The sequence below is a fragment of the Podarcis liolepis genome, assembly GCF_965112155.1.
Source record: "Podarcis liolepis genome assembly, chromosome: 6".
In the NCBI taxonomy this organism is placed as follows: domain Eukaryota; kingdom Metazoa; phylum Chordata; class Lepidosauria; order Squamata; family Lacertidae; genus Podarcis; species Podarcis liolepis.
In genome coordinates this window covers 19,242,532-19,263,921 of record NC_139559.1, presented here as the reverse complement: position 1 = coordinate 19,263,921, position 21,390 = coordinate 19,242,532, and the positions used below count along the sequence as shown (strand labels likewise).

General features: G+C 44.8%; 1 protein-coding gene and 2 long non-coding RNA genes across 5 annotated transcripts in view; 1 reads left to right on the top strand and 2 right to left on the bottom strand.

Moving 5' to 3' along the window:
• Positions 1 to 876, bottom strand: part of LOC310709149 — a 54,972-nt gene extending 54,096 nt beyond the window's left edge. Inside the window, exon 1 of the long non-coding RNA XR_014527358.1 lies at positions 388 to 876. This is a non-coding gene — a long non-coding RNA (uncharacterized lncRNA). The remainder of the gene's footprint in view (positions 1 to 387) is intronic.
• Positions 877 to 12,507: 11,631 nt separating this feature from the next.
• Positions 12,508 to 19,230, bottom strand: LOC310709141. 2 transcript variants are annotated; one of them, XR_014527348.1, is made up of 3 exons: positions 19,001 to 19,230; positions 15,309 to 15,385; positions 12,508 to 14,086 (listed from the first exon to the last, which is right to left on the bottom strand). It is a non-coding gene; the product is annotated as an uncharacterized lncRNA (long non-coding RNA). The 2 variants fall into 2 exon arrangements; XR_014527349.1 differs by having other exon boundaries at positions 19,008 to 19,230.
• Positions 19,231 to 19,343: 113 nt separating this feature from the next.
• PTPN1 (protein tyrosine phosphatase non-receptor type 1) overlaps positions 19,344 to 21,390 on the top strand; it is a 91,809-nt gene continuing 89,762 nt past the window's right edge. The window contains exon 1 of one of the 2 annotated variants that reach the window (XM_083508149.1): positions 19,344 to 19,739. In XM_083508149.1, the coding sequence (XP_083364275.1) occupies positions 19,536 to 19,739 (204 nt within the window). In that variant the 5' untranslated portion in view covers positions 19,344 to 19,535. The remainder of the gene's footprint in view (positions 19,740 to 21,390) is intronic. The other variant, XM_083508150.1, reaches the window with a different exon arrangement.

Here is a 21,390-nt window from a genome sequence, read left to right as displayed (position 1 = left end):
ATTGTGTGAACAGGCCCTGATACTGTCTTCTCCCCCACTACCACCCCATCCTCCCTTCTTCCTTCCTACAGGGCAGGTGGTGTCCATTACAGAACCTACCAACTGTTCTCTTTCCCCGGTCATCAATAACCAACCTGCCTTGAAATATAATGGCAGCCATAACAGCAACAGAAGCAGCCATTCATACTCTGCATTGCATTCCGAGTGTTTGCCGCAGATGCTGCAAATGAGAAAAACAATAGAACAGACTCACTGTCGTCATCGTTATGAGTTATTATGTTCGGCGGCAGTTCAGCACTCAGCAGAATTCATAGCCATTTCGCTTTTGTAATGTGTTGCTATCCAGTAGCAGTTACATTCGTAAGGTGAATGCCAAGTGTTACTCACCCATCCCAAGCATAATCTATAACCAAGAGTTTCCCCCACGCTGGCTTGGTCAGTTCCATGGAATGGAAGGTGGCAGAATCCCCAAGAACATGCTCTACTGAGAGCTGGCTTCAGGCACCAGGCCCATTGGCCAACCAACTCAGCGTTACAAAGATGTCTGCAAATGATGCATGAAGGCTGGTGGTGTTAACTTCGTTCTGTGGGAATCCATTGCAGGCAACCTGGAGAGAATTGCAGATAATCCATTGCAGACTGCCTGGAGACAGACAGACAGGTTGTGCATCCATAGCCGTGACCAGAGGAGGAATGACTGCTGAGAGGAACGCAGAGAGAAGAAAGGCCATGGTGCATCTTCACCAGCAATACCACACACCTCCAACAAAGGCTTGATTTAGGTTTGATGAGGTCCTAAGCTACTGAAGGTAATGGGGCCCTTTATATGCCCTGCTGTCCTTTGTCAACAACAAATTGTCACTGTTTTGTGTGTTGAATATATGCTCATACACAGGGCCATCTTAACCATAGGCACCAGGGGTGCGGGGCACCCGGGCGTCGGGCTCTCAGGGGCGCCAGGCTGAGAGTCCAGGGCCCAAGAGTTGGAGTCCAGGGAAGAGCCCGTCTGTCCGTCAGAGCGCTGCGGCAGGCTCTTCTGCTGCGGGCGGCTCTGCCCCGCGAGTTCGGGGGCGAGTGAGCCAGCGAAGTGCTGAGGCAGCCGGCCGTCTCCGTCCTCCTGTGCGCCTGGGATTGGTGTAGGGCTGTGGAGAGGCTTACACCATGAGGCACCGGGCTTCACTCAGTCACTAATGCCAACGCCTCGGGCTGGTTTGTTGCGCTGGGCTCCGTATGTTTCCTGTTTTATTTTCCTGAGCAGAGATAAGCGTGCTGTCAGCTTCCTAAAAAAAAGGCAGACAACTCTGGGCAACTCGGGGGTGGGTGGGACCACAGGACGGATCTCTGCACCCCGGCACTGCATATGCTTAAGACGGCCCTGCTCATACTCTTAGTCTATACTGCCTGATCATCAGTCTACAAGCACTCTTTAATATTAGATAACAGGTACAACAGCTTGAGCTACATTCAACTGTGCTGCACTGCAGTCTGCAGCCGTGCATGCTACATATTTCCATGCAACCAGTCCATGCAGAATGTAGGCCCCCTATATATGGGAATGAGCAAACCAGTGATATTTTAGGGAGCAGGCTAGCAGGTAGGGCCCATTACTTACATCATAGGAGCCTACACAGCACAAAACACTGTAGCTGTATGTAGGTTTTATTTTATTTGTTTTTTATCTTATATTTTGGAAATGTACATCCAGTTGTTTTTCTCCTTTAATTTTTTTTGGGGGGGGGCAAGAGAGTGGGGCCCTAAGCTATAGCTTGTTTAGCTTATATGTAAATCCGGCACTGCCTCCAACTGCCCCAGCTGCAACGAAACATGTCTCTTCCGTATCCAGTCTCTACAGCCACAGCAGGCGCTGTAACTCTCCAACAGTTTGACTTCGCCCTCAAAGGCACACTTCTCCATTGTCTCCTGCAACAGGCAGGTGCCAACCAACACCTCAATAAACTAGTGTGATTCCACTGGGGACAATACTATATCACATTGACTAACAGGTCACAAGTGTGTATCACTAAGAACGTATTTATTAACACAAACAGGTTAACACATAGCCACCAGATCATGTGAACTGAAGAACTTCCAGAGAGAAAGGAAAGCTTGCTCCATAGGTACCTGGAGCGATGAGATTGCATGCCACAACCCAGGTTACAGATTAATGCCTTTAGATGCCCCTCACTACCGTGATGTCTAAAGAACGTACTCTGTCGTAATCTCATTCATGAGTGAAAGTTGGGTATGTTATTGGAAACAGTCTAGGAAGAGCCACAAGGTGGCAGTAATTGTCCTGTAAAGGGAAATGCATGAAGCATACCTAGGAAATGTCAGGGTGGGGTTTTCTACCTTGGCCAGGTGCGCTGAACATACTCTCACGTTCAGAATTAAAGGAGTAGAGACTGAAATACATTCATAATGCCATTTGGACAAACTGTTATCTCACCTGAGCAAAGGCTTCTTGTGTACATAAGGGCCCACATGCTAACTAGGGGCTGAGGATTATTGGTTTTGTTTTTTTACTATGTTATGTATTTTTGTGTTTTCATATTGTAAACTGCCCTGTGATCCTAGGATGAAGGTAGGTATAAAAATTTAATAAATAAAAAAATAATAATTTTAACCATCCTGTACCCCTGCTCGTGTCTGGCACAGCACTCCCATAGGAATTAACCATGTCAGAATTTTGTCAGGGATTTTGTTTGGATCACATGACATTTTCAGCAATCCAAGCAGATCAATATGACTAAACTTTCTTCTGCTCTTTCTTTCTTTCTTTCTTTCCCCTTCCATGCTCTCTTTCCTCCTTTCCCTCTTTCTGATCTTGTAATTTATCCCCACCTGCACACATGCCGCCCATTTAAAGTACATGTTAAAAGAATTCTGGGAACTGGGAACTTCTTCAGGGTGCTGAGAATGGCAGCTCAGTTCCCATGGTTCTTGGGAAGGACAAGAGCAGGGGAAAGGCGTCTCAAATGTATGGCATGCACACAGACCCACACTCCTATAATACCTTTATACTACAGCCAGCTCTGATTTCATTACACAAGTCCTAGTTTGTTTGTTTTTTTAAGTGTCGGGGATCCATTTTCGGGGATACCTTAAAAGAAATATTTCAAAGAGAGTTTTTCAAACCTTCAGATTTTGGCTGCCACTCCAGAGTCTCTGGAAGTTAAATATCTGAATTAGGGATGGATGCCTTGGGTCTCCTGCACACCCATAATACACTTGCCTGCTTTCCTCTTCCCTTTTCCCATGTGTATCTTTTGTTGTTCTTTTCGATTGTAAGTCTGCGGGTAGGGATGGTCGTGTTTTGATTGTATGTAAGCTGCTCTGGGAGCCTTTTTGGCTGAGGAGCAGAGAATCATAGAATTGTTGCAGTCAGAATGGACCCTGAGGATCATCCATATGCGGGGCTGGCCTTGAAGCTGACCCAGAAACTCCAGCGGGTGCAGACTGCCGTGGTGAGGCTCCTTAAGGGCTCCTTGCCATGGGATCACATTCATCCAGTGCTTTACCAACTGCACTGGCTCCCGGTGGAGTACAGGGTCAGGTTTAAGGTGCTGGTTTTGACCTTTAAAGCCTTATGCTGCCTAGGGTCCATGTACCTACGGGACCGCCTCTCCTGGTATGCCCCGCGGAGGACCTTAAGGTCCACAAATAACAATACTTTGAAGGTCCCGAGCCTCAAGGAGGTTAGATTGGTTTCAACTAGGGGCAGAGCCTTTTCAGCACTGGCCCCGATGTGGTGGAACGCTCTGTCACAAGAGACTAGGGCCCTGTGGGACTTGACATTTTTCCGCAGAGCCTGCAAGACAGAACTGTTCTGCCTGGCCTTTGGTTTGGGCTCGGTCTGATCCTTATGTTTCCCTCCCCTTATGGTCTTGATTTATCAGCTATTTTAAAATGAGGCTGCATTTTAAATTGCATTTTAACCTGTATTTTAAATGGTTGTTTTTTTTCCTCCCTCTCTTTTCCCCCTATTATGTTTTTACTGTGATTTTATTTTATTGGTGTTAGCCGCCCTGTGCCCGGCTCTGGCCGGGGAGGGCGGGATATAAATAAAATTATTATTATTATTATTATTATTATTATTATTATTATTATTATTATTATTATTATCCAGTCCACGTGAATAAGCAACTGTCCCACACGAGGATCGAACATGCAACCTTGGTGTTATCAGCACCGTGCTCTAAGCAATTCAGCTGTCCAGGCTGACACAAATGCTCTAAGGAAAGGAGATAAACGGCACTGCCGTCCCTGAAAGATAAATGAATCCCTAGGTGGCCAATAGCCTCTCCACCCAAGATGGAGAGAGGTGCTGAATTCAATGGCAAAGAAACCTGTGGTGTGAAACGAGAACACTTGGAAACCTCAGTCTCCTGTTTGTGTGATATCACAGATGACACGGTCTGAACTTTGCACAGATCGTGCGTCCAAGTCTGGCCTTGTGAGGGAGTTAAGGGACGCAAGCAGATAAGGCCATATCTTTCGTTAGACGGACTTCTGTGCGTGTTAGGACACAGAGACTGCAGGCTTTCAAATTGTGGAGAGCTCATCGATTAGGCACGTCAAACACCATACAGCATGCCACAACAACCATCTCTGGGGAAAAACATGTCTGAAACTGTTTTTTTAATTGGTGTGTGTGGGCACCACAAACAAGAGGTACCGTAAGCGCTGTTATTAACTGGAAAATGACGTTCTGCCTCAACCTGTCCAATCACCTTTGGTGACATAACAACAAAAGAGCCCAGGATCTTGATCATTATGAGTGAGAGGGGGATGTGGCTTCTGCTGCAGATCCCAGCGAGGGCTTAGGATGGGCATATCCATCCATTTTAGTTTTTTGCAGTTTCCAAACTTTTCCAGACTACACATTTCCATATCAGTGTACACACACACACACACACACGATAATTCACTGGCAAAGTTAGTGCAAATTTCTCCTAATAAACATATTTTTAATGCAATTTTTAATGCCCAATATACATACTGGATGTTTGTGTGTTATTTTCACCATTGGGTGCATCTCTATGCATGCTTTATATGCATATATGTGTGTTTTTGTACATATTACTCAGCTGAAGAACCACATTGCACAATTCAGATAAGTGGGAATTTCGAAGGTTGTCTGGATTTCGGTTTAGAGTCATTGACTTGTAGAATTGTAGTGTTGGAAAGAACCCTGAGAATCATCTAATCCAAACCTTTCAATGCAGGGATATGCAGCCTTGACATTATCAGCACCATGCTCTAACCATGGTTTGTTTCAGTTACAGATAGCATCTGAAGAAGATTGCATCTGAAGAAGTGTGCATGCACACGAAAGCTCATACCAAGAACTAACTTAGTTGGTCTTTAAGGTGCTACTGGAAGGAATTTTTTTATTTTGACCATGGTTTGTTTGTTCACTTGTTTGTTTTTGGAAAGTGTGAATTAAACAGGATCACCTGTAAATGCAAGATAAATGGATTTTCTCCCCCATCCCCACCCACACCATCAAGTGTTTGGGGCTAAGTTGAGGTTGCCCTGAGCAAGGTACACAGGATGCAGCAGGTGCCAATGGGAGCAGCCAAGAAAACAATTCGTAAAATTAATTGTTTATTACATTATTGTCCAGCCTTTCGTCCAAAGAGCTCGGGGCTATGCATATGGCCCTCTCCAACCCCATTTAGCCTTCACAACCAACTTTGCAAGATAGGTTGGGCTAAGAGATGGTGATTGGCCCCAGTTCACCCAGTGAGTGCCATGGCAGAGTGAGGATTCGAACTCTGCTCTCCCCTGGCCATAGCTCATCATGCTAACCAAGTACACCACACTGTCTCTCTTCAAGATGAAGCAGTTGACAAAATCCACCCCACCCACCAAATAGTGTGTGTGTGTGTGTGTGTGTGTGTGTGTGTGTGTGTTTTGACTGGTTGAAAAGGTGATGCAACTCCTTGCATTCATGCCCAATATAGACTCTGCCTTCTCCACGGGTTGCACTGATGGATAAGCTAATGAGGAGCCAGTGAGGAAACATCTGATTCACAACTCTCTTTCTGACATATGCAGCTGATGATATCAGCCGCTGGAGGGCTCACCTCCCTGGACCCCAAAGCATTTTTGCCATTTGGCCTGAAGTTCCCTCACTTCTAATGTCACCACACTAACCAGTTTCATCATCAGCCAATGGCTCTGTTGCTGCTTGCAAGCCTAGGTAGAGCAAAGGACATTGTCCTCCTACCAGCACATGCCCAACCTCTCGCTAGTAGCATGTCCTCCTACCACCCACAATCCTCCATGCCTTTCCTCTGAAATTCATTGTTTGGCTTTCAAGGCCCTGGGCAAAATTTAGATTGGCTTCTTCTTTCACGGTGACCTCAAGATAAAGTCACTACAGTAAAAAACACAAAAGTGGCAATTGTCACAAAAGTGACTAGTAACAATTGCCACAGTCTTCAGACCATCACACCAATGCTGCTCTTCCCTCTATTACAGGCATCCCCAATCTTCAGCCCTCCAGATGTTTTGGACTACAATTCCCATCATCCCTGACCACTGGTCCTGTTAGCTAGGGATCATGGGAGTTGTAGGCCAAAAATTCTGGAGGGCTACAGGTCAGGGATGCCTGGTCTATTACATGTTGCGGGAAGTGTACAACAAAGCAAGGTTTCCCACACTTGGGTCTCAGCCTGTTGGCAAGACGAGCAGGGTCCTCCCTGCTTATCTCGGAGCCCAAGTCATCCTATAGAGGCAGAAGGACTCCATCACAACAAAATGGAAAGAGATGGACGTTGAAGAAAGGGAAGCACAAAGCACCTCCATCAATAAGATTTCATAGTCCGTTGGTGGAATGCAGCCAACATCTGGACACAATGGATGCATAAAGGTAAAGAGACCCTTGACAATTGCATCCAGTCGCGGACGACTCTGGGGTTGCGGTGCTCATCACACTTTATTGGCCGAGGGAGCCGGTGCACAGCTTCTGGGTCATGTGGCACTTTGATGTGCTTTCGAACTGCTAGGCTGGCAGGAGCAGGGACCAACCAACGGGAGCTCATCCCGTAATGGGGATTCGAAACACTGACCTTTTGATCAGCAAGCCCTCTGTGGTTTAATCCACAGCGCCACCCACATCCCTAATGGGATGCACAGGTGGGATGCAAAAGTCACACTGGGTGTAAATCTCTGTTTCCCCAAAGCAAGCTGGAGCATGCCCGTACATAATCGGTAGACCTTTAATCCATATTCCATAGCTAAGAATGTTGGGGTGACGCTTATGTTAGAATGAAATATTTTGTATCTGCAAAATCAGGTGTTGAGAAAAGACACACACACCCCCACACACACCCCATCCCTGCTCATCCTCTAATTTTTCTTCAACTATTTCCAGCATCCTATTGACAGTACAAGTTGTACCAGGGAATATCCCCATCCTATGTGACATTATCTCAGGTTACCTAGAATTAAAACGGAGGAGGAGAGAAAAGCCTTTAAGTGAACGGAATAATACAGCGGTTACATGGACTGCAGTGACACCTACTGGCAAGGTATTGTATCACAGCTCTGCAGCACCCCATAAATACCAAACTATCAGCTACATTTAGACAAAGATACATGCTGCACAATCCATTTCCAGAAAAGAAATAAAAATCAGAGGTACCATTTAGGGAGGGCAGAGGGAACAGTCACCCTTCTTTGTTGTGTAGCTCACATGCGTTACTTCCAAGAGTGACACATATTTTTAAACCCCTAATACCAGCATTTTTTAAATAAAGTAATGAACACTACATAGAAAAACACAAAAAAAGCAGGGAGTGGGAAGAGACAAGTGATTGCTTAGAGACTTATACAGTGACGTCTAGGAACAATCTTGAGTTTTGCAGTAATATTTATCTTTTCTCCAGGGCTGGGAAAATCATTATCTGTTCCTAGGTCAACTGGTTAAGGACCAAACTACGCAAGCCTTTCAACCCACCCCTGTGCACTGCCATTAGCCTTAATAAAATAGATACAGTGGTACCTCAGGTTAAGTACTTAATTCGTTCTGGAGGTCCGTTCTTAACCTGAAACTGTTCTTAACCTGAAGCACCGCTTTAGCTAATGGGGCCTCCTGCTGCCACTGTGCCGCCGGAGAACGATTTCTGTTCTCATCCTGAAGCAAAGTTCTTAACCTGAAGCACTATTTCTGGGTTAGCAGAGTATGTAACCCGAAGCGTATGTAACCTGAGGTACCACTGTATTCTACTGGTTCCACTGGGCTCTTTTTTCTTAAAGCTAATACCAATGTTGCAAATCGGAGGGTGGGTGTGGCTTTTATCAGAATTGTGATTGACGAGGGAGGGGTTAAACTTCCTATTCCCATGTACAGGAGCCTTATGAAAATCAGAGGAGATCCTTATGTGTATTTTTTATTATAAACTCTAACTTGAGGCCGAAAGCTGCCCAGATCCTAGAAGAGCAAAGCTGGCAGATGGAATAATCTGGGACCCATAAAAAGAGAGACATTTTTGTTTACGTAGGCTTCCCCTAAACTGTGACCCCGTCATTTTACGGAATACTATTTGCACAACTGTAGTAACTGTTTTATTGCTTTTTAGAATGGCATCCTTTGTATTTCCTATCTCATTCTGTCTGTGTTGGCTACGAAGTGGTTCACACATCTGCTTGATAAAAGAAATAATACAAAGAAGAAATCAATGTAATTGAAAGATATGGCAGTACAATGGACTCCTGCAACAGTACATAAGAAAATATGCAGTCTCATAGTGTAACATTTAGTGAAACAGATTCGCATTGTAGCCAAAAAACCAAATAAACTGAAAATGTAAAATTCTCTGTGAAGCTGAACCTACACAGAATGTATTGCAGCATTGTTGCTGATGAGATCTCTGGACAGTATCTCACTGCATTGCTTCATTAAAATCAACTTAGATAGTTTTCACGGATGGCAGCTGAAAATCACCTTCTAGCCTCTTATGCATCTCCTTAAAAAAATAATGATCTGATGTAAATAATCCAAAGTAATGTAACCAGCTTTCCCCAAATGGGGGGGGTTATTGGGACGCGGGTGGCGCTGTGGGTAAAACCTCAGTACCTAGGACTTGCTGACCATAAGGTTGGCGGTTCAAATCCCCACGGCAGGGTGAGCTCTCGTCGTTCGGTCCCAGCTCCTGCCCACCTAGCAGTTCGAAAGCACCCTTAAGTGCAAGTAGATAAATAGGTACCGCTTTATTGCTGGAAGGTAAATGGCATTTCTGTGTGCGGCACTGGCGCTGGCTCGCCAGTGCAGCTTTGTCACGCTGGCCACGTGACCCGGAAGTGTCTCTGGACAGCACTGGCCCCCGGCCTCTTGAGTGAGATGGGCACACAACCCTAGAGTTGGACACGACTGGCCCGTACAGGCAGGGGTACCTTTACCTTTTTATTGTTCCCCAGATTGCTTCAATACTAGAATCAATTCCCCAGATTAGGAAGTGGTAAACAGCTGTTGCCACTGATTACTCCTTATAATGTTTGCACATCCAATTGGCTCTGTCTGTGGGTTTTGTGCAATTTAGGGACCACCCCTCCTCTGTGTTTGTGTACAATAGTTTGAAGGCCAGTGGAAGCAATGCGGGAAAGGAGGGTGGGAAGCAAGAATGATCCAAAACGAAGCCATACTGTTTATACTGCTTCAATGTGCCAAAAACATACCCCTGTGTTGCAATGAGAACCAATCACAGAAATAAAGACACAACACGTAGGCTAATAACTGTTAGAGCAACAACCAATGAATGATAACAGAACTGAGCTACCCGAATACACATTGTATAATAAAACAGAATATACAAAACAAAGTGTATAAAGAAATACCCAATATTTTTCACAATAATATGTAAGTAAGATTTATGCTACGGATCAGTGTTCACCAGTAGTGTAGCTGCTGGTACTTGCAACTCAATTGCATAGGATATCTCAAGTAAGCCACAGCTGTTTCTAATGACTATATGCTTAAAGAGACAGTATAGCAAGTACAGCATATGAATACAAAGTAGACCCATAAGAAGCAGTTACACAGGACAAATATATAACAATAATGCGTACAGCAATATTTAAACAAAGCAATTAAACTCTAGTTCAGAAATTAGCCCCCCCCCCTAATACCAAATTTCTTTTGATTTACCCATAATACTGTAAATAATAAATCTGTGTCCGAATGTCAATGGTTGTATGCTTTGTATTGTATTTTCAGCTGATGAAGTCTATTACGAAACAGTCGTATCATTCCGGAAACACTGTCCTTGAGACTTTTGAGACGTCTTCCATTGAAACTTTTGAAAAACTGTTGAGAAAACTTTACTTTTGAGACTTTTGAGACGTCTTCTGTTGAAACCTTTGAATAACCATTGTGAGACTGACCTTTGACACCTATCTTGAACACATGGCTTGACGTTCTGTGCCACTAGTCTGTTCTATTGTATATATGAACTCTAATAGATTTATTTTTGAATGATATCATTATTCCATTATATATGCTCTACTGCTTCAATGGCTTTCAAAGACTGACATGAAGGGAATGTCTCCAGTTTTGCCCTGTTTTTACCCTGCACCATCCAGCTGCATTTATCCGTTACAAATGTTTCTCCCCTTTAATGCCAAGTTAAATTGCCAGGTTCTGAAAAGTGGTTGAAATACTACCATAATTTAGGGAAAGCCAGGAAGCAGTTATAGACGATCAAATTTAATATCCATTTCTTTAAAAAAGGCTAAGCACTGAGAGTCATTTTGTGGGATCCCAAAGCTTTGCTTCCAACCCCCAAATGTTCACTAGGTGCTGAAATGATCCATGGACACGAACAACACAATGTAACCGCAGAAGCAACAGCTAAACCAAAATTACGTAGCAGGAGCGATGGAATTCCAGATCTGTAACTGTGGGTGCCGACTAAAGCAATTTGCTTACCTTTTCAGTTCGCAGGACTAGACCAGGACATTTGAATGGCATTTGGCCTGCTTAGTGGCTCATACAAGCCACATCATCGTGGAAACAGTTGCTAGCTTTATCGTTTCTGCTGCAAAGACCCGCAAAGGGGTTTTGTTAATTTGATTCTGTCTTGGTTTGCTGTTGTCCGTACTTTATGTACAGTATGTTGGAAATTTATGGTATTGTTGCTTTAAGAACTTACGTCCAGCGTCCTTCTCTCATGGTAGCCAACCAGATGCTTATGAGAAGCCTGTAAGCTGGACATGGTCGCAACAGCATTCTGCTCACCTGTGATTCCCAGAAACTGATATTTACAAGTTGACATCCATTTGTCTTGAGAGACAACAGAGTGCACCTCCGGGGATGGAGTTAAAGCGCTGGAGAATCACAGCAGCTGCTGTGGCTGTAGATATCGGTAACTGTCTGTCTCCCATGGTTTTTTATTTTAGTTGTGTGTGTTTTTTGCTGCATTAGCAGCTTTGAAGTGATCTCCCTGGGGCTCATGCCTGGGGCAGTGTGTTTGCAGATCCTGGGCTGCTCAGAGAAGAAGACCCCCCCCCCCCTCAGCCTTGCTGACGTGGTCCAAAGCAGAGCACAGCAATACATTTGCACAGCTTAGTTGCAGGAGTTGCCGGAAGGAGGCATACAAGATGCCATCCAATCGTCTTAGGGACTCCACTCCGGATTTGTGTATGTAGCCTTTTCTTCTCCTGAAGATATCCTGCAAGGCAGCAGGTACAGATTTTTCTATTTATTTATTTCAATATTTTATTTTTTGCTTACATTTTTACATTCATATCAACACAACAAAATATTTTTGTTTTGGGGGTTCTCAACCCCCGGACTTCCGCCCACCCTCCTCCCCGGTTTCCCATCATTGCCTACTACATTTTCTGTGTCTTTATATCTTTATTTAATTTATTCATCTCCCTTGATTCAAAAGGTGCTATTTCACTGGTGCTATTCTAAGCCTGCTAATGTTTTTAAGTGTTTGCAGTGCTCCTTCAGGTATTCCACACAATTAATTCATTCTTTTTAAAACCTTTTGTCTTCTTGGTGTCTGATCTTCCCTGTCATTTTCACCATTTTGGTATAGTCCATCAATTTCGCTATCCATTCTTCTTTCGATGGGGTTCTTTCTTTCTTCCTTCCATCCATGGGCATATAACACTCTCGCTGTTGTTGTCAGATACATGAATAGGGCCTTTTTCTCTTTTGGGATTTCTTCTCCTATTATACCTAAGAAAAAAGCCTCTGGTTTTTTACTAAGTGTCATTTTAAACAGATAGGTAGCCGTGTTGGTCTGCCATAGTCAAAATAAAAAAAATCCTTCCTGTAGCACCTTAAAGACCAACTAAGTTAGTTCTTGGTATAAGCTTTCGTGTGCATGCACACTTCTTCAGATATCTGAAGAAGTGTGCATGCACACGAAAGCTTATACCAAGAACTAACTTAGTTGGTCTTTAAGGTGCTACAGGAAGGATTTTTTTTATTTTGTCATTTTAAACATTTTCTTTAATTCATTATATATCATTTCCCCATATGCTTTTGCTGATTTATAGGTCCACCACATATGGAAAAATGTACCCTCATTATCTTTGCATTTCCAATACATATTCAGCAATTTTTTTGTACATTTTTGCAAGTTTTACTGGAGTTAAACACCATCTATACAGTCATACCTCGGGATGAATATGCTTCATGTTGAACGTTTTCGGGTTGTGCTCCGCGGCAACCTGGAAGTAACGGAACACGTTACTTCCAGGTTTCGCCGCTCGCGCATACGCAGACGCTCAAAATGACATCACGTGCAGGAGCGGAAGCAGCGAAACGTGACCTGCACACGCGCAGACATGCAGTCACGTCTTACGTTCCTTTCAGGATGCGAACAGGGCTCCAGAACGGATCCTGTTCGCATTCAGAGGTACCACTGTACATCATTTTCATGTACTTTTCCTTTAACGCACAGCATGCTGTAAACTTTATATCAACCTTCCTTAACCATGCCTCAGTTTTTTCCTCCAGGCAGTGGAGGTTTAGATCAGAGACATTTTCCAAGGGGCGTAGTTTGTCTTCATTGGCTTGTTCTGCAATGCACTCCTTGTCTGCCTGACTTCTACTCCATCCATAACCATGTCTCATGACTGTGGTCCATTTCACACTTGCCTCCTCTCTAGGGGCTAACTCTTGCTGGGCAACCTGTTGAAGACCCCTCCTCCCCCTTCTTAAGGTTTATTACCAGGTTTGTGCCATATAGGCCTTCAAAGAGTGGACACCCCTTATGAAAAACAAACAGGGGCCTGTTTCAGAATACTGTCCTCCAGCAAATGTTGATGACTGATGACAGCTATTAAATAATTTGGATTGAAGTGATGGTGATCTGAATAAACGGCTACCTTCTGATTTTTTGAATGAAATGTTGTGTTAATTTTCTCTCCCCCCCCCCCCCAGCTTTGCCAGCCAAGCTTGCATTGGTTTCCAGGAATTTGGTGGAACCAGGCAAAACAGGAAGATGATGAGCGCTTCTTTCCAACCAATGAATGTAGAATGGCTGCATTTTTGCTGAGTTCCGTTGATGGTTGTTTGTAGATTCATTGTTTGCTTTCTGTATGTAGAGAAATGTGTGTGTGTGTGAGAGAGAGAGAGTTTATTTTAGAGTTCTGCCCACTTCCTGGCATTTGTCTGTTTATCTTTCTTTAGTTCGGGAAGAGCAAGGACAACAGAAAATTTGGACAAGGGAGGAACTAGAATTTTTCTACAGCACTCATGCGATGAGCGAGTTTCTAATGTGAATATATACAAGTCTGTTTATAGTAATGGTTTGGAATAAGTTAACTTAGCAAGGTATTTTTTAAAAAATAAAGTATTAAAGTAAACCAATATATCATGTTAAATATTTCCTCTGCTAAACATAATAAAACAAAACCATGATTTTATACAACTGATGTGCTACAATGAGAGGTGTAGTCTCAGAAGGCCTGATGAGATGGTCTGTTGTCAGTTCCCCATAATGGAGAGTAGGAAAATCAAAGCTGGAACTCAAAGGAGGAGATGGATTGTGGGAAAATCCAATTCAGTTTGCATTTAAAACATGAGCCTACTCAATCCGCACTTCAGTAATAGCCATGGGTTCTGGAATTATAAAAGTGGAAGAAAAAAAATTTCTCTAGCAATTTTCTGTATGCCATGCATAATTTTATACACTTCTGTCATGTTGCCTCTTAATTGACTTTTCTCTAAACTAAAGAAAAGGCCCAAATGCCGCAATCTTTCCTCATGGAGAAGTTCCTCCAACCTGGGCTGCTCTCCTGAAACAGGATCCACAGTGGTGCTGGAGGTCTCCATGAAGTCCTAGTCCACTTGCTTGGATGAGGCCCACCCCTGGGCTCCATCTGCCTGATACATTTAAAGCAGTATCAGGCACACCAAAATCCTAGGGGCGGAGGTTCCTTCGGCCCCCTCAAAACCTGCTGGCCCTCTCCATGTTGAGGGGGCGGAAATGGCTGAGCATGGAGCAGTTCGGTGGCTGGCTCCTCCTGAGCGCGAGAGGGGAAGCCATGCCACACTGGGCTCCGTCACACGTGTGACGTCACGCACATGTCATGTGTCAGGTGCATGACATCGCACGTGTGTGGCGTGTGACAGGCACATGATCTCACACACGTGCAACATGCGCCACACACCGGACGTCACACTCATGTGACATGCACTGTCTTCCCCCCAATCCTGGGTGCAAAACAGAGCCTCATACCACTTTAAACAGTCATTGCTTCCCCCAAAGAATCCTGGGAACTGTGGTTTGTAAAGGGTGCTTAGTTGCTAGGAGAACCCCTAGTTCTCCTACAATTCCCAGAATGCCCTGGGAAAACAGATTGATAGTTAAACCACACTGAGGTTCCAGCTCCCATTGGCCCAGCCAGCATGACCAGCAACACCTGAAAGACCACTGGCTTCTCATCCAGTGAGAAGTAAACCCACCACTACCCAAACATCCTGTTTTACTGGAAGGTGAAACCATTTTTTATCCTGCACAGCCCTTCGAACGGAGGACTGTTTGGGGTAACTGACTCTTCCAGAAACATGATGAGGCGAGGGGGCCCCCTAAATTTTCTGTGATATAAGCATGCAGCTTGCTGATTCTTCCCATTTTAATTCATATGTAGTGCACCTCAGCTATGAGAATTTTGGGAAATACTAAGACGGTCCTTGCTTATTGTAATACGTTGGCTCCAAAAGCTTTTCTTGGAAATTATAGTGTTGCTGAATGAATGACTGAATCATGTTGGCTCCTGATACAAAACGTTCTGAAAACTTAAATTACCATCAACAGCAAGAAAGGAAATAAGGAACATACTTGCGGCTCTCAATACCCAAAAGGCATTCCAACAGCTGCCAGAAAGTATCAGCCTTGTTTAATACAAGACCATCTTCCTGTTAAATAAAACAGAGATGTTAATGTGGAATAATGGAGCAATTATGTAGAATCTGATAGCAGGAGGCGAACTGAATGGGAAGGACAACTAACCTCCCCATTTGTAAATGGAGAACCAGTCTACTGGAACTGCTGCTTGTTAGCCAAACGCAATTACAGAGTTGTATTCACAACGCCAGAGTGCAGGGACATTGTGGATCCTGTTTACAGATAGATCTTACAAGAACTGAGCAGGAAAATGATGTCACTGTAGCTCATCTTCAAATCCGGAATACACTGATCACAGGTGAAATGCTTTGGCTTAGCTGAAAAATGAAACTCAGAGCCCCATTCCACAGGTTTCAAAATTGGTAGGTCTGTAGGGTCCTTCTATTCTGCAATTTGCAAATGTGTGTTGTGCACCATAGTCTATATAATAATTGCAAATGTGAGTTTTTAATGACTGCTTCATAATTGGCACATCATTTTTTTTAAAAAAAAACCCCAGCTAAGCCTTAAAAATTTATAATGACATTTTTGCAGGAAATTAATACTCATAATCCCTACTTAAGTTTATAACTATAGACTGGATAAGACATAAGCAGAATAATCCTGTATTCATATCATGGCAGGAGTAGAAGAGTAGAGGCCCTGGCACATCTGTACCAACTAAGAGGAGCATTACATACTGGACCAATAGCCTGAGTCAACCAACTCTTTTGTCCCTCCTCTCTTCCCTGCAACCCATGTGACACCCTTTATGTTGCTTGATAGGTCAAGCCAGCCGAGTAAAATCCTATCAGGACTCAATGCCCTCTCCAGTCCTCACGGACTGTGTGAGAACAACATTTGACGCCCTCTCCGCAGACCTTATGGTGCTGGCTTAAGTTAGACTTTGGGAAAGAGCATGATTAATATTAAAATGTATCTGGGAGGGATTATCGGTTTGTTTTCCTTTTGTTTTTATTTGTGTTTTGATGGCTGGCTTAAGTTAGACTTTGGGAAAGAGCATGATTAATATTAAAATGTATCTGGGAGGGATTATCGGTTTGTTTTCCTTTTGTTTTTATTTGTGTTTTGTGTTTTGATTTTGTATTTTTGTGTTGTGAACCACCCTGTGATATTCAGATGAAGGGTGAGATATAAATTTAATAAAGAATAATAATAATAATCCCAATCTTCCACTCCCTAGCAACACAGAAGCAGTGATTGATCTTGCATCCAGGAGAGAGTGGATCTTGAACAGGATAGTTTTGTTTTATTTGTGTGTGTGTGTGTGTGCGCGCGTGCTTTACTGTAACATATTATAGATAACCAGTGCTTTTTTTTCTAAAAAAATGTTTAGGGGTACTCTCATTTTCCTACTCATATTGAAATATTGCTCCTTGATGAGGCCAAACTTAGATGCACAAAATGTTTAGGGATATGCGTCCCCCTGAATCGTCCCCCCCCCCCAGAAAAGAAGTACTGTAGATAACTATGTTTGTTTAATTGTTCACCGCCTTACGAGAAAATTCACAAAAGGCAAGCAATACAGTTATAAAATAAAAACAAGGTAAACTCTAATCCAATATAAAAAGGGTTGTGTATGGGGTCGCTCTAGTAAAGCTCTTGAGAGTGGCTTGACAGCAGAATAGCAGATGCAGGGTTGTTTATGACACACACTCCATGCTACAGACACCTTCACCTGTTGCACAACTGTCTGTCATGAAACTTGCACCTGGAGCAAGTAGCTTAACAGCCAGCCTAGAGGAGCAGCTGCTCTTAGCAGCATCATTACTACGGCTTATGGGGCAAGACCTACTCATGGTTTGCATGTAGCAGGATGTGGGATGGATGCCGTACTAGTGGGAAAGCAACCTGTGGAGAGCAAAGGGAGCCATTGGCCTGGTTCACACGTAACACCAAGACATAGTTAATGTTAACCGTAGTTAATAAATCATAGTTGAAGCTGTGGTGCCTGGCAGATGACCACCTAAACCTTATGCCACAGAGCAGCCAAGCCTAGAAAGCTGTTGGAATTCTTTTGCTACTCTTCACTCGTGGCTCCGTAGCTTTTGGTCAGAGATGGCTTATTAATCACGATTAAGGAGGAGGTTTGAGTTTGCACATAATGATAAGCTATGGTTAATGTTCCAGGAGGTTTGTACACTAAACCTTGGTTAATGAGAGAACTTTAACCATAGTTAATAAGCCATAGTCCAGGTGCTCATCTGGGTTCATCCATAAGCCATGGTTTAATAAACCATGTTGTTGTTTAGTCGTGTCTGACTCTTCGTGACCCCATGGACCAGAGCACGCCAGGCACTCCTGTCTTCCACTGCCTCCCTCAGTTTGGTCAAACTCATGCTGGTAGCTTCTAGAACACTATCCAACCATCTTGTCCTCTGTCGTACCCTTCTCCTTGTGCCCTCCATCTTTCCCAACATCAGGGTCTTTTCCAGGGAGTCTTCTCTTCTCATGAGGTGGCCAAAGTATTGGAGTCTCAGCTTCAGGATCTGTCCTTCCAGTGAGCACTCAGGGCCGATTTCCTTAAGAATGGATAGGTTTGATCTTCCTGAAGTCCATGGAACTCTTAAGAGTCTCCTCCAGCACCATAATTCAAAAGCATAAACTGTATAATAAAGCATTGGACTTTGCAATCGTAATCTGAGGCCCTTGTTCGTGTGGCCCCTCCACAAGAGGTCTGTGGGCGGGTAGCAACACAAGAACAGGCATTTTCTGCGGTGACTCCCCTCTTATGGATTGCTCTTCTTAAGAGTGCCATTGTTATATATATTTAGGCACCAGGCAAAAAATATTCTTCTATAACCAGGCCTTTGACCTTGAACTATCTGTGGCCTTTTAGAAGTGGCTGGGATGTTTCTAATTTATTTATTTTTTCCCCTCTTGGATTTAATGTATATCAATGTGGGTAGTTCAGTCTGTCAGTTTGCTCGGTTGTAAATTGCTTGGAGTTGCCTGGGCAAGAAAAAGCAAATGATAAATTCAAATAATAATACGTTTGTGAATGGTCCAGGTTAATGTAATCATCACATTTTGTATTTTCTACACTTTTGTCTCCTTGTGACCCGACTATTTACAATTCCCTCCCCCGCCCCCAGTTATATGTATATGCACCTGCAACGTGGGACAAAGTGGGATGTAGCCCATGAAAGCTTATGCCTTTCTAAATTGGTTATTCTTTAAGGTTCACAACTCTTTGGTAATTGTTATTGCAACAGATTAACATGCCCATGCCACTAGAAATCATAAAAGAAAGAGGTTTTAATATGGCGTTCATCTGATGCAGTGGTCTCTCGTCTACCCGGGTACCCAATGTGGAGAACCTGTCACAAAAAAAGAGTTGGGACTACAACTCCCATAATGCCCGAGCATTGTGGATGGGGCTGATTGTGGATGGGAGCTGTAGTCCACAATATTGGATGGCACCACATTGGCTACGCCGCTGCTTATGAAGGCTGGAAGGTGCCACAAGACCCACAAATGTTGTCTCTCTCCCCCCCCCCCCTAAGATCTAGATCCTCTGCTTTCCCATAACGGGAGCAGCCAGCTCCTGCCCGGGAGCGCCGGCAGTAACGGGGTCGCGGGGGGAAACCTGAGAAAGTAAACGCAACGCAACAAAAATCGCCCACCTCTTACAATAAAAAGGAGCGGGCGGTGTGGAGGCGGGGGATCCCTTTGCAATTCTCTCTCTCTCTCTCTTTTGCAAGGAGGAGCCTGGATCAGCACGGGAATCTCCTGCGCTGGGGCCCAACCCTTTTCCAAAACGAGAAACGCCGCAGAGCCCAAGCGCAACATGCACGGGCGAGCCGACGCCTCCGTCTTGCGCAACTTCCCCCTCCCCGGCCACCCCAGGAAGCGAGCTATTGGAGGGTGCTCTGCACACGCTCAGAGGCTCTCTTGGCTTCTTTCCCCCGCCCCTTTGCCCTGGCTGGCCCAGCTCATCCGAGCTCTTTGCTCCACCCCGGGCAGACTCCGCCCTGCGCGCCCTGCCCTCTCCCCTCCTCGCTCGGAGGCCGGCCTTGCGCCCTCCTTCCTCGGCCTCGCCTCTCTTGGGGAGGCGGCGAGGAGGCCGTCCCGGAAGGCTCGGGGGCCGGGCCGCTTGCGTCGCTTCCCGTGGGCTGGCGAAGGGAAGGGGAGAAGCGGAGGGAAGGGGAGGCGCTGCCCATGCAGAGCAGGCAGCAAGAGCCGCCGCGGCGCTCCGGGGAGCAGCCGGAGCTGGAGCAGCCCAGGGCAGCGGGAGACGCCGTGGAGGAGCCGGAGGAGGAAGAGGCGGAGGAGCCCGGCCGGGCCCGGGCCCCCTACGCCATGGAGATCGAGAAGGAGTTCCGCCGGCTCGACCAGGCCGACAGCTGGGCCGCCATCTACCAGGTGAGCCGGGGCCGGGCGCGGAGAAGAAGCCAGGCGGGCAGCGCCGGCGCCCGGGAGCGCGACCGAGCGAGCTCGGGCTCCTCCGTCCTCCTCCTCCGCCGCCGCCCCATTGTCCGCCCTTCCCCACCTCTCCACCCCCAACTCCTTTTTCTGCTGCCCTAGAAACTCGCCCCTTGCCTCGGGCTCCTTGCCGCTGCTTCTTCCTCTCACTCATAATAGAGTTTTGTGTTACTTTAAAAAAAAACCTGCATTTCTCCTCAGCCTTAATTTTGGGTTGTGTGTGTGTGTATGGAGAGCCCCCCTCCTCCTCCTCCTGCCCCACTTTCTGACCCCCTTTCCCTTGTTGCTTGGCTAGCATGGAAGACATAGAAGGGAGCGCATTGTGTGCGCTCGCCGGTTTGGGTCAGCTTCCCTTTTGTGGCATCTCCCTGTCATGTTCTGTCGAGCCCTTTAGAGATTATGCTGCTACAATTGTGGGTCTTGTCGGTGTGTTTTATTTTTATCTCATTTCTAACACATCTGCTTTGGGAAGCGTGAGAGAGGCTCCGTTGTTTTTATCCTTGTTCTGCCCCTCTAAGCAATGCTCTTTCTTTCCAAACCCCTCCAGCGTCTCTGCCCCCTTGTACAAGGTTTCTTGGGGGCTGGGGGGGGGGGGACTGACTCTTGGCATGACCTCCCAGACATGTCTGTGCGCAATCTGCTTAGGATAACTCTTTTCTCCGTTTGTTCTTTCCTAATTAACAGCTTCCTACAACAGGAATAGTCGAGCCCATCGTTCTGCCCTGCCAAGAAATAATTCTAGTAATCCCTTTTCCCCTTGTGAGGAAGAGTGTTACTCTACTTGTCTTCCAGTAGTCTAGGTTTAGAATTAAATAACCTTTTTTTACATCCTTCCCGGGCTAAGGACATTAAGAGTTGTTTGCGTCTCAATTCCACAAGCATATTTTGCTTTATTGTCCTATATTCCTATATATTCTTGTCCTAATAAGGGTAGCCTACCTGGAACCTGATTAACCTTAATATCTTTTTGTGTGTGGATATTTTGTGATACATGCGTATGTATCAGCTTGAAACTTTTTTTTTTAATCCTTTTTTTGTCAGTCTTTATAATGCTGACTTTAATTTTGAAAATGTTCCCTAACGCTATTGCATAACAGTGGTCTGAAGATTGGAGTCATGCTCATATATTTAACAAGTTTTTTGGAACAATTCTCTCCTCGAGTAAGTTGCATTAGGTAGGAAGTAACAGGCAAGAATAGTCACTGAAATCAGTTGCCATTGTTATAAAAAATGATTGTATATCTTTTAATAACCGTGCACAAATACTTGTACAAATATTTTGCTGCCTTGGGGTTTTGGGTGAATCAATGGTGTGGTTGAGAGGAGAGCTTTCTCCCCAATTCTTTAATGAGCATCTGTTTTGGCATGGCGTTTGTAAGATGTGTTTTAATGGATATTGATGGGGTTTTAGTTCATACGCTGCCAGGCTAAATCAATATGTGAGATTGGGCTTTGCTACTACTCCCTTTGCAGGGGAGGTGAATGTATTTATACCTTGCCCTGGGGCTTTTGGAGAATGGAAAGGTTGCAAAATCAATTCCTTTCCTTCCGGTTATGTTATGAAGGATTGAGGGAAATATTTTGCATAACT